Below are 14,420 nucleotides of genomic sequence, written 5' to 3' on the forward strand. Positions count from 1 at the left end.
TACTTAAGTTTTAATTTATTAAGTAGAATCTCACTTGTTTGGACCTCCCAGCTCAGCAATATCAGAGTTTGCTGCAATTATATCAAAGAACAATGCAACCTAAAAAAAAAGAAAGAAAGAAAGAAAGAAAAGAAGAAAGGCACATTCTGTATTCAGAAGTTACATACAAATTTTAAAACATATGGGTTTTTAACAGGTGAACCTACCTGTTGGGGTTTCCATTTCTTTCTATTTAGTCTGATAACTGTGCTGATGTCATTTGGGAACTGCAACAGGTAAACTCCAGGAATCTCAGTGGCCAAATTATCTGGAACATTTTCTATGATCTGCAAACTGTTGGTGTTTAAATATATAATCTGTAGAAAGAAAAGAAACAGGAAGACACAGATTATAATTATCAACAAGTCATTTCACAGCTTCACGAGCTCTTTCTGACAATAAAGTGGATTTGAAGTTTAGTTATGTAAGGCCATGTGAGTCAAACACATTTTTTATTGATCTCAACATGATGAAAAAAGACCTGAGCATTCTCAGTGTAGTTCAGTCATCAAACCATCAAAAGCTATCCATTACTTAAAATAAAAAAGGTACAGAGAAAACCTTTTTCACTTTTCCTTTAATGTCATTTTGTGTTTATTTCTTCATCCAAATATATACAATGTGTATGTTTGGAAACTTGTTCAAGTTAATTATAATTTCCTGTATATTGTCGCTGTTATTTGGTTAACTTAGAGGTTTAATTAACAATACAAGCATTGAATTACTTATTATAAAACCTAAATCCCCTAAAGTCTTGTTCAATGCCACTTCCTATTTGAAAAGACTAGCATTACAATATTCTTCTCAATATGTTCTGAAGTTGACATATCCAAGTGCTGTTAAAGTGTTTGTTTTACCTTTATCACAAAAGTCAGCTGAACAATCTGTGGAGCAGACAGGATGTAGAACAGGACTGAGGGGTTTCTGGATACAGTGACAAGATCAGAGCCGCTGATGCTGCTGAACACAGTTGATGGTACGCCAGAGATGAGGGAGCCCAGGTTTAGCAGCGAGGCTGAACTGTTGATCTGATTGGATGTAGAAGGTCAAAAAATACATAAGTGTAAACACTTTGTCCAAAAAGATTATTTTTTTTTAGTTGCTAATAAACACAATCTAACACAGTACCTGTACAAATCCTGACGTCAGCAAAGACAGGACAATGGCTTTGGCCTGTCCTTTTCTCCAACCAATCACATTGCTGAGAATGTTGAGAGAATCCACCAAGTCTGAAGGCTTCAAAGACTTTATCTGGCTTATGGACAAGCTGGTGCTTTCATTACCGAGGGCAGAAATAACTTTGGCATCAATGTTCTTACCAAAATTACTTGCCAAGGCAGCAGCAATCTAAAAAAAAACAATGCATGAGTTGTAATTCCAGTAAATTGTATGTGTAGATGTTCAACACAGTCATTTAAAATAGTTGAAGAAAATAACAAGAAGCTTTCAAATGATGATGGTGATGTTGGTCTTGTTTGGGTTTCATGTTTTCCTTCCATGCAAATATCAGGAGAAAAACTCTTTAGCTAACTTTAATTGAAATAAACCTGTCATCACACTTGTTTCTAAGGATTAGATAAAATACATATAAACCACTCTGTATTTCAGTTTTTATTTTGCTCATATCAGTTGTCCCTTGTTATACAGTACATTGTTCAGTTTTCTTAGTCTTCCTGTATTTTATTTTTATACGTGTATTGAGAAATCTGTACTTTTAGTATCTTTGTGTTTTCTTGTTGTTTTGTTTACCTGTGGATCTATGTCTGTACAAACTCTGTTGACATTTCCCAAAACCGTCAAACTTTCTTGTGAAGTCAACTGAGTGAACACCCGGCCAGGAGCAAAGCACTGACCCAATGAAGGAAGGCTTCAAAGAGAATGAAAACAGGTTGGACAGTTTAAGGTCACATACTTTGTGGAAGATTTGTGGCTGTATGGAAAATATGTAAAAAAAATAATAATAAATACATTGGTGCATCAAACTTACCCAAGTGGACTGAAGTTGATATCTTGCTGATAAACTAACTGAATGTAGTAGATGACTATTGTCACATCCACCTTATACTGATTAAGAAGCAGAAGATTCTGAGGATTCACTGTGAACAGCTGCAGGTCCTGAAAAGAGAAGAAACCAATTCACTCTATCAGTTTTGAAACTGTGAATATAGTTTTATTCTGACAGAAAAAAACAGAAACAGAACAGTACTATTGGAATGTCCACATGAGATAAAATACCTGTTGAGATCCAAATGACTGAAGATCCACCACAGTGAGAAAAGTGATGAAAGAGCCGATGTACTCTGCAAACCAGGCTGTGGAGTTCAGCTCTGGGTTGTTGCTGTCGTAGCACTTTGGTGATGTTGCTGTTTGAAACAAATAATAAAAATATATTAGAACTATTTCAAGCTACAACCTCTCCCATCCATCCATCCATCCATCCATCCATCCATCCATCCATCCATCCATCCATCCATCCATCCATCCATCCATCCATCCATCCAGCTGAATCCCTTTGGGGTTGCAGGGCTGCTGGGGCCAACCCAGTTACATTTTAGTAATACCAGGGTACATCCTGATCAGTTCGACAGTCTTTCACATGCCTGCACACTCATTTTCACATTTCCGGACAGTTTAGAATTATCAACCAAGCATTAAAAAATGTTTTTTGAAATGTGTGAGAAATGTGATATCCAAATTCCACATGAAAAGGTTGGATTTGAACCAAGGCCTTCTTGTTGTGAATCAGATCGCTTACCTAAAGTTTTAATTACAAACTTGGAAAATCAGTTTTATAGTTTATGGTTATTTATTTATTCTACAGTTTTTTTCATCTTCATCAAAATGTGGTACAATTTTTTTCTTTTTATTGAAGAAATAAAACTCATTTTATTTTGCTCCCATTCAAAACAGAACATTGTAATTTAGCAATCTTTTAGATATAACATTGCATTTCAGTTTTTTGTGCTTACCTGCAGTATCCTTTCTGCTCAGGTAGATCTTGATGAATTGTGTGTACACAGATTCTTGCTTAGAAAGAGTCATCTGAGGTTGTACTTCACTCAATATTTGCAAGCTATTTTTTAAAACACATGAGTAGGACATTCGATGAATACACAACATATAATACTGTGACATAATTAAATAATTAGTCAGATTTTCAGGTATATTCCCTACTAATATTTGTTGTCTTGCTTACATATATTGGTAGGAGTTGCACTGCAAATCCTTTGTTGCAAGAATTGAGAGAAAGTTGGTGGAAACAGCAGGCAAGAATGGGCGAAGGCGAACGTTAAACCACAGCTGCAGCTCAGTGAGATTATTCAGTGTGTTTGTGCTGAAAAGATCTGGACTGATTGCTTGTATGCTGTCCAAAATCACTGACACTGCAGGATTGTTGGGGTTGATTGTCTGCAACAAATACAAACATTGTTTGTAAGCTTGGTAAAATGCAAATAAAAAAAATAAAATGTAAAAAAATATCTATTCAACAGTGCATAATATATTGAAATACATTTTCTAGTGTAAGGTCATTTGTCCATTTAGTAGTAACTTATTCCAATGGTTTCCAAATATTTAACTAAAAGTCAGTCATACTGCAGTGGTCAGAAGATTCAGAGCTGCATTCAGGATCCCGGAAGTTTTACAGAAGAGAAGATTCCAGGCCGATATGGACCCACTTGAGTTTGATGACAGATCACACTTCATAATCTCTACCAGGTCCTGTGCTGTTAAGGCTGAAAGCTGTTCAACATTAGAAAGTGAAATCATTAAATGAACCACCTTTACTACTGTAGTTTAGAATGTGTCGCTGTCTTACAGAGGCACAAGCAAACTCTTCCACAGAAAAGTTACAGAAGCGTTTGCTCATCTTTCCACTGTTGAGGAAGACTTGAAGATCTGTGCTGTAATTTGGAATTGAACAAAATAATATCATTTGGTTTTTGCTTTCAGGTTAAAGTTAAATATTTTTGTTATAAAATAATTTTAAGAAAAGTTTACCTGTTTACTCCAACACATGTATTTGATTCTGTGAAAAAAAGGAAAACATTAGTTTTCTAGAAAGTGTAAACTAAAAACTATTAATTACTATGAATTAATGTCCTCATGCATCAAAACCACTCACCATTTGCTGTGATACCTCGGCACTTCAGAAAAAAAAACATGTAACCACAGTTTCAGAGTTCTACTTCTTAAACAGATTTTTAATACAAAAAAAGCAAATAAAAATCCCATTTTACCTGTCCTTTGAAGTCACCTAAAAGAAACAAATGAGAAAATTATGATGAGATTTATGAACTATGTGGACCAAGTATATTTCAGTTTAGTGTTTTCATTGATCTCAAATATTGGCCCAGAGCTACAGAGCTTTAGTTAAACATCTTCATTGTATGTTACAATGGGTAAAACAGTGCATGAATACGGTAATTCTGTCTATTATTCAGACTGCAAAATATATCCAACACTATTATGATCTGTCCATCTTCAGAACCCGCTGATTCCCTTTTGGGATCACGGAGTTGCTGCAGCCAATCCTGCTCCTGTTAAATGAATGCAAGACAAACCCTGAACAGGTCGGCAGTCTGTTGTCTGCAGGTAATAAATGGGAAAATCAGTTGCCCTCAGGAAATTTAAAAAATCCTAGACAACCCTGTGAACCCGTAAGTCAAAAAATGTCCATGCATGCTCATGGCAATCATAGATGCTTTGGTATTAAAAAAGGAAATATGGCAACAGTAGGTTGGTTGTCCTTTGATCTGAAGGTGTGAGGTTCAATTTCTGCCTTGCTTGGCCATGTATCGAAGTGTCCTTAGGCAAGACACTGTACCCCACATTGCATCTATTGTTCAAAGGTTGGCACCAGTGTTCAGCAGTGGAGCCGCCATAAGCGTGTGAATGAGACTGTGACTGAAAAGCACTTCGGGCCTTTAAGGAAGGTAGGAAAGGGCTGTACAGGTATAAGCCATTTACCATGCTTGTATTATTCTACGTGCATGCTGCAGGTGTTCCAGTTGTAGCGACAACTTAAGGAACACGTAAAGGTAAGTAAGGGGGAAGTACTGTAGGTGAGGCGCAGGCTTGTCTAATGGATTCTTCCGTTTTTCTATCCCTCCCCATATCCTGTGCAAGGAGCACATTAGCCCTGTTCAAGGAATAGGTGTTGCTCCTGCGCCATCACTTCACACAACGTGGCTGTTAGAAATGACAAACTTAGACAATTAGAGCGAAGTTTGTGTGGGCGCCCTATGGGCATCTCACGGGCACTTATATACCACACACACACTCTGTGCACGGTACGTGAGGAGCCAGTGCACGTCCCTTACAAATGACTAGAGTGCGCCATAAGGACACCATATGACAGCATCAGCTGTACATCATACATTTGTGTAACTTGTTTTATCCTTACAAATATGTCACAAAACACTTACCATACACACAACAATCACACGTTTTATTTTAAAGATGTCCTTTAAGGTGGCCAAATGAGCCACAAATGAACTGTAAGACACACCTGCTATCCCTTTAAGATCCGGCCACACCTATCTATGACTCATTACAGTCCTGGACAACCCTAAAACCTGCAGCACCTGTACAGGTGCATGTGACTAAGGCTTTACATGCACACGTTAAGACAATGTAGAGATAACGATTAACCTAAGAAGAAGATTGTTGGACTGTGGGAAGAAGGTGGAGTACCCATGCATTTGAGCTAGGGGGCTCTGACTGTGAGGTTAGAGCTTTTACCACTACGCCATGTGCAGCCCACTCATCAGATGAATATTAATATTACTGGCATTATCATCTGTATTTTTTACCTATTATCAAGAAAATGTATGAAAGAGTAAAATCCATTTACACTCAAAAAGTGTAAGTCGTATCCTTCGTTATCAGTTTTTTACGATTTACTAGAAGCTAAAAGTGAGTTTTCCTTCAATTTGACAATTTTTAAATATGCTTCAGTCTTTATGTGTACATTATTCCTCATCAATGAGTTAGCTGCAGGCGGGTCATTTACTCTTTCTTGCAGTTTCTGGATGTTGAAATGCAAACTTATTTGAAAGGTTGTATGCTCTCTCCTCAACATGACATAGTTTTAACTGTGGAAATAACAGATTTAACTGATGCACATATTTATAATAGTGCAAAACCACACATCGGTGAAGGAACACGAGTCTTTAGTAAATAAAAGTTCTGATCCTAAAATTATTTTTATCCACTCTGTTTTTGTACTGACCTGTAGTTGTAAGAATGGTCATTTCAGAAAGAATGGTGGGTGTAGATAGTGTTGTAGAACTGTAATATGGAGGAATTGAGGGGTCTACTTTGCCTCCTTGGAGGTCCAATCCTAGAATGTCAAGCTCCGACTGGTATTGACTTCTGATCCAGGTCTGCACCAGAGTTTGGTTTTCATAAGACTTCAAATCTGGGAGGCTGGTGCCAAGCAGACCTTTAACTTCACTTGCGGTTAGACTCTGGGGGGGAAAGAGCAAATATATTTCACACTGATGCCGTAAAAAATATCCACAGAAACAGAAGCATTCCTAGTTAAGACATAAACATAACACTGACCAGCACAACTTTTTCATCCAAACTGGTGAAGGTGGCCAGGTCCATGTTAACACCAGAGACCACCAAACTACGAATATAATTAACATTTGCACCTCCTGTGGGAAAAGGAAAAAATTAACTCTGTGAGGATATGTTTATGTGCATGTGTGTAGATGGAAATGTTTACTTACCGATGTATGGTTGTATGAGCTGAAAAACAGAAACTGAGCTTGTTGTAAGGTTGAATGCTTCAAATGAGATAGTGAAAAACTCTTTCTTTTTGTCAGTAGTGCAGCTAGAGATGTCCAGAGAGTCAACTTCTCTGCAGGAGAAAGAGACATTGTAGCGCATAAGCAGAGTTTAAACCCAAGATAATATTCCAAGTTGATTGTTCCAAAAATATACGTTTGTAATATTGCTCATGCAGTTCTCCTGGCTATGTCACTTTAACTAAGCTACTTCCTGCCCCTTTTTGAGAGGACAGCATGTTCTGGTAAGAACCAACAACACCCCAGTGAAATTTGTCAAAAGACAATTGTGCTAATGTCTATATTGTCCAGACAATTTGACTGTTAATGCAGATTGGCTTTTGCCACCCGTCATTAAATGCCATCTATGCACTAAGTATAATGAACCCCAGATGGAACCAATTTACCATGGAGAAGAAATCAATGTAACAAGGAGCAGAAACTAAAACAAGATGCCATGATTTGCTTGATAAAGTTTTACGTGCAGGTTTTAGGGTTGTCCAGGACTGTAAAGAGTCATAGATAGGTGTGGCCGGATCTTAAAGGGATAGCAAGTGTGTCTTACAGTTCTTTTGTGGCTGATGTGGCCACCTTAAAGGACATCTTGAAAATTAAACATGTGATTGTTGTGTGTATGGTAAGTGTTTTGTGACATGTAATGAGATAATGTCTTCACTGCTCGGAAAATTTGACCCCCTACAGTTTGCTTATCAAGCCCGTAAAGGTGTAGATGATGCAAAGCGTTCTATCCTTGACCGTATTTATAAACGTAAAAAGAAAATGCTTCACAATATTTTTATTTTCAGACTTTTCTTCAGCTTTTAACAAGACGAAATCGCATGTTTTAATCACATGGCTACCTTCTTAACAGATCCAAAGCAGCTGGTTTTAGTGAATGGAGTTCTATTAGATGTCATGGTCTCAAACACAGGTTCTCCACAAAGTTCTGGCTTATCTCCCCTCCTTTTTATTCTCCACACCAACTGCAGGTTTCTCTGCCCTTTCATCGAGCTGTTTGTTACTGAAGACTAGCTTACTGTATAAAAAACAGCACGTGGGAAGGCTGCCTCTCAGTAAGATATGTAGGAAGATATTTTTTGTAGAAATGTGTAGAATTAGTTTACCTTTAAATTAATTATTTATATTAATTTGATTTTAGTTTACTGAGATTTTCATTTACTTGTATGATAAAAATCGACCTATTAACCCCATGGCTACCATGAACAGATAAGATAGAAATAAAAAAAAAAAGGTTTTAAATTGAAAGGGTTAATTTGAAATACAACATTTTGAAATCAAAATGAAGAAATCAAAGATTAGAATTTTTTTTAGCTTTAAAATATAAAAGCCTTGAACCTTGTACCCCAAATCACATTTTCTAAGTGAAAATGTGATTTGGGAACTGCAAGTGTTGAACAGTGACAAATTGCAGAACTATATTTAAACTATAAGACATTTTAAACACAAACTGAGTTCACATGTCTTACCTGAAGTTTTGTGATGAAATAGTCCTGATGACGTCCACATCTAGAGAGCAGAGATTTGGTCCCCCAATAACATTCAGCTCTGCACTGCTAAGTTTGTTTCCTCCAACAGCCAGATACTTAGAGATGATAACCTTAGCCTGGAGGAGAAGAAATGTGCTCTGATCAAACAGCAGCCCTTAAATGTTGTTCACAGTCACAACACAAGGACTCTGTTTGCTCACTACGTTTGGGTCCCAGCCTCCATTTGAAGAGTCCATCAAAGCAGCAAGCGTGTCGATTTTACTGATGGTCCATGAAAGAATATCATGAACTGTGGCAACTCGAGAAGCTGCACCGAGGAGTTGAACCTGATCTTCTGGAATGATGGAGTTGTCAGCCTGTAATTGCACAGAAATAAAGTAAAACAAATCAAATCAAACTTTATTTTTATAGCACTTTCCCATACAACATAACACAAAAGCATCAAAATACATATAAAACATAACACAAAGAAAACTGCATGCAACACCAATTAGAGAATAAATGTAAGGAAATATCTAAAAACATGAAGAACTCCAACTGGAAGTATGCTTTTTCAAATCCAGCAACCCACAAAAAATAAACCAAGTGTCAGTTCTGCCCTCCAACCAAAATTATTTTAATGTTTTCTTTACAAGTCCATTGCTATACCTCTTGCAGTTTCTGGAGAACAATCCTGAGGTATTCCACCTCATCCACCTTTTCTGTGATGCCATCCAAGTTGTCTTTGACAGTTGAAACTGACAGACAGTTGTTGAATTGGTTGATGTTATAGTCAAAGGGGAAGGTGGGGTCACTGATTGTGACCTGAGTGATTATTCCAACTGTGCACTCTGTGAAAATAAATCAGAAAAAACTTACACCAGAAAGTAAACAACAAGATAAAGACACATTTTCAGAGGCAGACGGACCTGCAGTTTGGTCTGAATCACTTTTGATGGACTGTCTTATCTCCTTCTTCAGTTGCTTCCTCTGTTCTCTGCTCACTCTACCAAAGACTTTCAGAAAGTATTTCAAGAAGTTACGCTTTGTGTCCTGCAAGGAAAATACATTTATGAGCTCAAACTTGATCCTCCATCCATGAGACCTTCCCTTCTAAACACTTGAATGCACGTGTTACTCACCTGATCAAAGCGCTGATAGAAAGATGAAGTCAAATGCAGAGTTAGCATCCCAAGGTCTTTTAGAGTTTGTTCACTCCATGTTGAAGGATCTCTGATTGTGATATAACAAACAAAGCGTTTTTTTAAGTACACTATCGTCTTTGAAAGACACAAACTCCTATTTGTTATTGTAGAATTTCAATAAGCTGCAGTTTACGTACCCATAAGGTGTATTTCCATTGGTCAGAAGGGTTATAACTGCAGTTGATTGACCAACAGTGAGATCTGGACAGTTCTTGAGTTGTTCCAGTATAGATGGATGAGAGTTTTGGATGTAGGAGCCATCAAGAATGCAGCACATGTTCCCCAAAACTGATACATTATCCTCAGTTAAACTTGTGCTAGTTATTCCCTTAATGAAGGAGGACAAATTACATAAATTACTGTTTTTTTCTTTAATTGCGGATACTTCTCTAAAATTTGCAGTACAGTAAAATACAATCAAGAATTTTGTCAAAAAATTTGTTGGTGTTGCTCTAGACTCACCAAGCAGTTCCTTGCATTATTAAACAAAGAGGACCGTCTGTATGTCAGTGCTGAAGAAAAGATGGAGAAGTCGGCATCAGCCAACTCTTGAAAATAAGACCTGCAGCTGCTCCGTGGCACCAGAGAGTAACTGGAGGAAGAATAAGATAACACAAGAGTTTCAATATCCACATCTTTGTACTTAAAAAAGGAAATTGTTTCGCGAAGTTCTTACTCATAGTAAAGCAACACATCTGGAGGATAGAGGGAAAAGCTGGTGGCATCTGACTCTTCTTTGATTTGGTTGTACATGCAGGTCAGCTGTTGGGCAAAACAAAACAGTATACATTTTATTTCAATTAAAAAAACTGATCTTTAGATTACACCATTTTGTTTTAAGTACAACGAAAAAAAAAAAAAAAATAAGTGTGGTCATGTTGTAAATCTGAACAAGTATAAAGTACATGCACTCTTTTGCCATCTTACCTGAGTCTCCACCAATGGAACCTTGTTTGTCCCTTTTCTCCGACAGGCTTTAATCAGATTCTTGATTTGCCTCTTTCCTAAAGATCTTACTGTTGTGCATGTAAACCCTTGTAGCACAGAGGAGGACAAGCTGTACACAAACAAACAAACAAACAAACAAACAAACAAACAAACAAACAAACACATGAACACATTAGCAAATACATTTCTATGAAGTATTGACTTCATTTTTAAGATAATAAGTGGAGAATCTCACTTGTTTGGACCTCCCAACTCGGCTGTCTCAGAGTTTGCTGCTATTATATCAAAGAACAGTACAACCTAATGAAAAATAAAGAAATAAAGTCACATTCAGTTTGTAGAATTTGCATAAAAATGTTAAAAAATCAGACTTTTTAACAGGTGAACCTACCTGTTGGGGTTTCCATTTCTTTTTATTTAGTTTGATGACTGTGCTGCTGTCATTTGGGAACTGCAGCAGGTAAACTCCAGGAATCTCAGTAGCCAAATTATCTGGAACATTTTCTATGATCTGCAAACTGTTGATGTTTAAATATATTATCTGTAGAAAGAAAAGCAGCAGAAAGACACATTTTATAAATATTAATGAGTAATTTAACATGTGGTTGTGGTTGCATAGTTAAAAAAAAATGCAATACAACATTTGGTACCATCAATTATTTCAGGACAATTTTATATATAATAACTAAATGTCATTATTTAGCCAAACCTTTTGTCTAAAATTAAACAAAGAGTGAATCTCAAGTGCAATAATGATGCAACGTTTGAAGCAGATTGCAAAACAGATGGTATGCAACATGTTTAAAAAAAACCTACTCTTGAACACTCTGTAACAATAACCTATAGAGGTAAAAAAAAAAATTGGAGGAAATCATTTTGACTGTTTTTTTTCTATATAAATGCTCTAAATTTATGCTATATATATTAATTAATGGTTCATAAAAATTAATACAGTATAGTTGGGTTATGAAATATACATTACTTGCTGTATACTAAATACTATATATTTTATACAGCCCACCATTGAAACATTGCATACTATATGATTTACATTATCTATATACTATAAACTCTATATAAGCTATGAATAGGCCAGAATGGCAATAGTTTGGATCTGAAATCCTTTATCAGTGCTAAGACTTCTATTCTATTTAGATTGTCTTGCCTGTATCACAAAAGTCAGCTGAACAATCTGTGGAGCAGACAGGATGTAGAACAGGACTGAGGGGTTTCTGGATACAGTGACAAGATCAGAGCCGCTGATGCTGCTGAACACAGTTGATGGTACGCCAGAGATGAGGGAGCCCAGGTTTAGCAGCGAGGCTGAACTGTTGATCTGATTGGATGTAGAAGGTCAAAAAATACATAAACGTAAACACTTTGTCCAAAAAGATGATTTTTGTTTAGTTGCTAATAAACACAATCTAACACAGTACCTGTACAAATCCTGAAGACAGCAAAGACAGGATAATGGCTTTGGCCTGTCCTTTTCTCCAACCAATCACATTGCTGAAAATGTTGAGAGAATCCACCAAGTCTGAAGGCTTCAAAGACTTTATCTGGCTTATGGACAAGCTGGTGCTTTCATTACCGAGGGCAGAAATAACTTTGGCATCAATGTTCTCACCAAAATTACTTGCCAAAGCAGCAGCAATCTAAAGAAAAAAACAATGCATGAGAGGTAAATCCAGTAAATTGTATGTGTAAATGTTCAACACAGTCATTTAAAATAGTTGATGAAAATATCAAGAAGCTTTCAAATGATGATGGTGATGTTGGTCTGGTTTGGGTTTTATCTTTTCTTTTCATGCAAATATCAGGAGAAAAACTCTTTAGCTAACTTTTACATGAAATAAACCTGTCATCAAACTTGTTTCTAAGGATTAGATAAAATACATATAAACCACTCTGTATTTCAGTTTTTATTTTGCTCATATCAGTTGTCCCTTGTTATACAGTACATTGTTCAGTTTTTTAGTCTTCCTGTATTTTATTTTTATACATGTATTGAGAAATCTGTACTTTTAGTATCTCTGTGTTTTCTTCTTGTTTTATTTACCTGTGGATCTAGGTCTGTACAAACTCTGTTGACATTTCCCAAAACCGTCAAACTTTCTTGTGAAGTCAACTGAGTGAACACCCGGCCAGGAGCAAAGCACTGACCCAATGAAGGAAGGCTTCAAAGAGAATGAAAACAGGTTGGACAGTTTAAGATCACATACTTTGTGGAATAATGTGTGGAAGATTTGTGGTATACATACAACATATTTTGGTGCATCAAACTTACCCAAGTGGACTGAAGTTGTTGTCTTGCTGATAAACCAACTGAATGTAGTATATGATTATTGTCACATCCACCTTATACTGATTAAGAAGCAGAAGATTCTGAGGATTCACTGTGAACACCTGCAGGTCCTGAAAAGAGAAGAAACCAATTCAGTCTATAAGCTTTGAAACTGAAATAAACAAAAACAGAACAGTACTTAAGGAATGTCCATATGAGAAAAAAATACCTGTTGAGATCCAAATGACTGAAGATCCACCACAGTGAGAAAAGTGATGAAAGAGCCGATGTACTCTGCAAACCAGGCTGTAGAGTTCAGCTCTGGGTTGTTGCTGTCGTAGCACTTTGGTGATGTTGCTGTTTGAAACAAAAAATAAAAGCTATATCTAACATTTCAAACGGCATCTCCTAAAAACAATTAAACATAAAGTCCTAAACTTTGTTTCCAGTTTAAATCTGTTGATAAAGTTAGAGGTAAAAATGAAAAACTTGTCCTTAATATTCAAGGATTAAAAGAGGATCAACTGACCTGATGATAGGTAAAGCTTGATGGTGTTGTACACATCTTGGTTGGTGAAGTCAGTAACCGAGTAGTTGTAGGAACCAAGAGTAGAAACACTGAAAAAACACAGAATGAACTCATGAAAATCACTTTCAGAAGAACACAGATATTTTGTCTTTATTGTAACAGGAGACTGTTAAATCATTCATTCATTTTCTGCCGTTTTATCCCTTTCGGGTTCACAGGGCTGCCAGAGTCTATCCCGACTACTTGTGGGCAAAGAGTTAGAGTTGCCAATTGACCAATGAAGCACATTTTTGAACGGTGGAAGGAAGTTGAAGAGAATCCACACATGCACAGGGAGAACATTTAAAGTCCACATAGAAAGGTCCCCTATTAGTGTTCTGTTTCAGGTCTCACAGCCAGGACTCGAACCAAGGTCCTTCTTGGTGTGAGGCAAGAGTGCTAACCACTGTGCCACCGTGCAGTCAACAGGAGAATGGATTTGTAAAAAACAAACATACATCTTCTGGAAGGCCAAACATGAGGCGTTGATTGAGGTGATTTGGTTGATCTGAGTCTTTGTGAGGAAGACCAAGTAGTTGGGGAGACCTCGATCAAACCAGGCGTTGACCTCTGACCTGCTGGAGCTCCTGAGAGCAATGGGCCAGACGCAAGGCAGAGTTCTCTGTCTCACCTGCTCTGGCAGAGACTCCTGCAAAGAACATTCAGGTTCAAGTCTTTGTGCCTTCACATTGTTTTGTGTGTTTGTGTTTTACATACAGTTTCTAGAAACACTGGTATCTGGAGGTAGCTGCTGTAAAGTTGACAAAGCTGTGATTCCTGTCCAACAACATTGGTGTGACGCAAGAAATCCCCAAGATCTGATGGAGGCATGGAGTTTATCAGCTACAGGGGAGACAAATACAAGAAATGTTACTTGAGTTTTGTTTTTCTGTCCTATTATTTCAGAGTTTCCTGCAGACAGCTTTCATGTCCACACACCTGTTGCTTTCTGTCTGGAGGCATGAGGGACAAGAAGGTGGTCAGGTTGGGGAACTGGAATCCCAAGAATGAGCTCCTCAGGAAACTGTAGAAGCTGTAGCTGTAGTTTGTGTCTCCATAGCAACGGAGAGGTGATGGACCTACTTTGGTTGAGAT

General features: G+C 37.2%; 3 protein-coding genes across 3 annotated transcripts; all 3 read right to left on the bottom strand.

Annotated features, from left to right (window-relative positions):
* Positions 1–35: 35 nt before the first annotated feature.
* LOC144994091 (uncharacterized) lies at positions 36–6,426 on the bottom strand. The gene is made up of 14 exons (XM_078950529.1): positions 6,272–6,426; positions 4,278–4,294; positions 4,163–4,184; positions 4,039–4,066; positions 3,857–3,941; positions 3,634–3,780; positions 3,236–3,447; positions 3,009–3,112; positions 2,275–2,402; positions 2,027–2,154; positions 1,789–1,906; positions 1,168–1,386; positions 897–1,067; positions 36–356 (listed from the first exon to the last, which is right to left on the bottom strand). Exons 1-14 carry the CDS (start codon positions 6,291–6,293, stop codon positions 153–155), a joined length of 1,605 nt encoding a protein of 534 aa, XP_078806655.1. The 5' UTR covers positions 6,294–6,426; the 3' UTR covers positions 36–152.
* Positions 6,427–6,582: 156 nt separating this feature from the next.
* Positions 6,583–11,188, bottom strand: LOC105357666 (mesothelin-like protein). Its single transcript, XM_023954292.2, has 13 exons — positions 10,865–11,188; positions 10,709–10,773; positions 10,453–10,582; positions 10,202–10,287; positions 9,988–10,117; positions 9,663–9,853; positions 9,463–9,553; positions 9,250–9,373; positions 8,990–9,171; positions 8,542–8,697; positions 8,321–8,457; positions 6,777–6,907; positions 6,583–6,701 (listed from the first exon to the last, which is right to left on the bottom strand). The coding sequence occupies exons 1-13, from the start codon at positions 11,072–11,074 to the stop codon at positions 6,583–6,585; spliced, it is 1,752 nt and encodes a 583-aa protein (XP_023810060.2). The 5' UTR covers positions 11,075–11,188.
* Positions 11,189–11,516: 328 nt separating this feature from the next.
* Positions 11,517–14,412, bottom strand: LOC144994094 (uncharacterized). The gene is made up of 9 exons (XM_078950534.1): positions 14,265–14,412; positions 14,043–14,168; positions 13,784–13,974; positions 13,287–13,375; positions 12,987–13,114; positions 12,761–12,888; positions 12,533–12,650; positions 11,910–12,128; positions 11,517–11,809 (listed from the first exon to the last, which is right to left on the bottom strand). The coding sequence occupies exons 1-9, from the start codon at positions 14,286–14,288 to the stop codon at positions 11,621–11,623; spliced, it is 1,212 nt and encodes a 403-aa protein (XP_078806660.1). The 5' UTR covers positions 14,289–14,412; the 3' UTR covers positions 11,517–11,620.
* Positions 14,413–14,420: the final 8 nt, after the last annotated feature.

The sequence above is a fragment of the Oryzias latipes genome, chromosome 1, assembly GCF_053564925.1.
Source record: "Oryzias latipes strain Hd-rR chromosome 1, Olatipes_Hd-rR_3.1".
Classification (NCBI taxonomy): domain Eukaryota; kingdom Metazoa; phylum Chordata; class Actinopteri; order Beloniformes; family Adrianichthyidae; genus Oryzias; species Oryzias latipes.

What these genes read in the sequence shown, in the direction of transcription:
- LOC144994091 (XM_078950529.1), bottom strand. Translation starts at nt 6,293, where the DNA reads ATGACCATTCTTACAACTACAG. An exon ending in ACATGTGTTGGAGTAAACAG is followed by an intron (nt 3,942 to 4,038) that starts GTAAACTTTTCT and finishes TCCAAATTACAG; the next exon opens with CACAGATCTTCAAGTCTTCC. An exon ending in TGAATCTTCTGACCACTGCA is followed by an intron (nt 3,448 to 3,633) that starts GTATGACTGACT and finishes TATTTGTTGCAG; the next exon opens with ACAATCAACCCCAACAATCC.
- LOC105357666 (XM_023954292.2), bottom strand. Translation starts at nt 11,074, where the DNA reads ATGTTAAATTACTCATTAATATTTATAAAATGTGTCTTTCTGCTGCTT. An exon ending in AATGGAAATACACCTTATGG is followed by an intron (nt 9,554 to 9,662) that starts GTACGTAAACTG and finishes TATCACAATCAG; the next exon opens with AGATCCTTCAACATGGAGTG. An exon ending in TTCTCCAGAAACTGCAAGAG is followed by an intron (nt 8,698 to 8,989) that starts GTATAGCAATGG and finishes GTGCAATTACAG; the next exon opens with GCTGACAACTCCATCATTCC.
- LOC144994094 (XM_078950534.1), bottom strand. Translation starts at nt 14,288, where the DNA reads ATGCCTCCAGACAGAAAGCAACAG. An exon ending in TACCAGTGTTTCTAGAAACT is followed by an intron (nt 13,975 to 14,042) that starts GTATGTAAAACA and finishes TGTTCTTTGCAG; the next exon opens with GAGTCTCTGCCAGAGCAGGT. An exon ending in CAAGCTTTACCTATCATCAG is followed by an intron (nt 13,115 to 13,286) that starts GTCAGTTGATCC and finishes TGTTTCAAACAG; the next exon opens with CAACATCACCAAAGTGCTAC.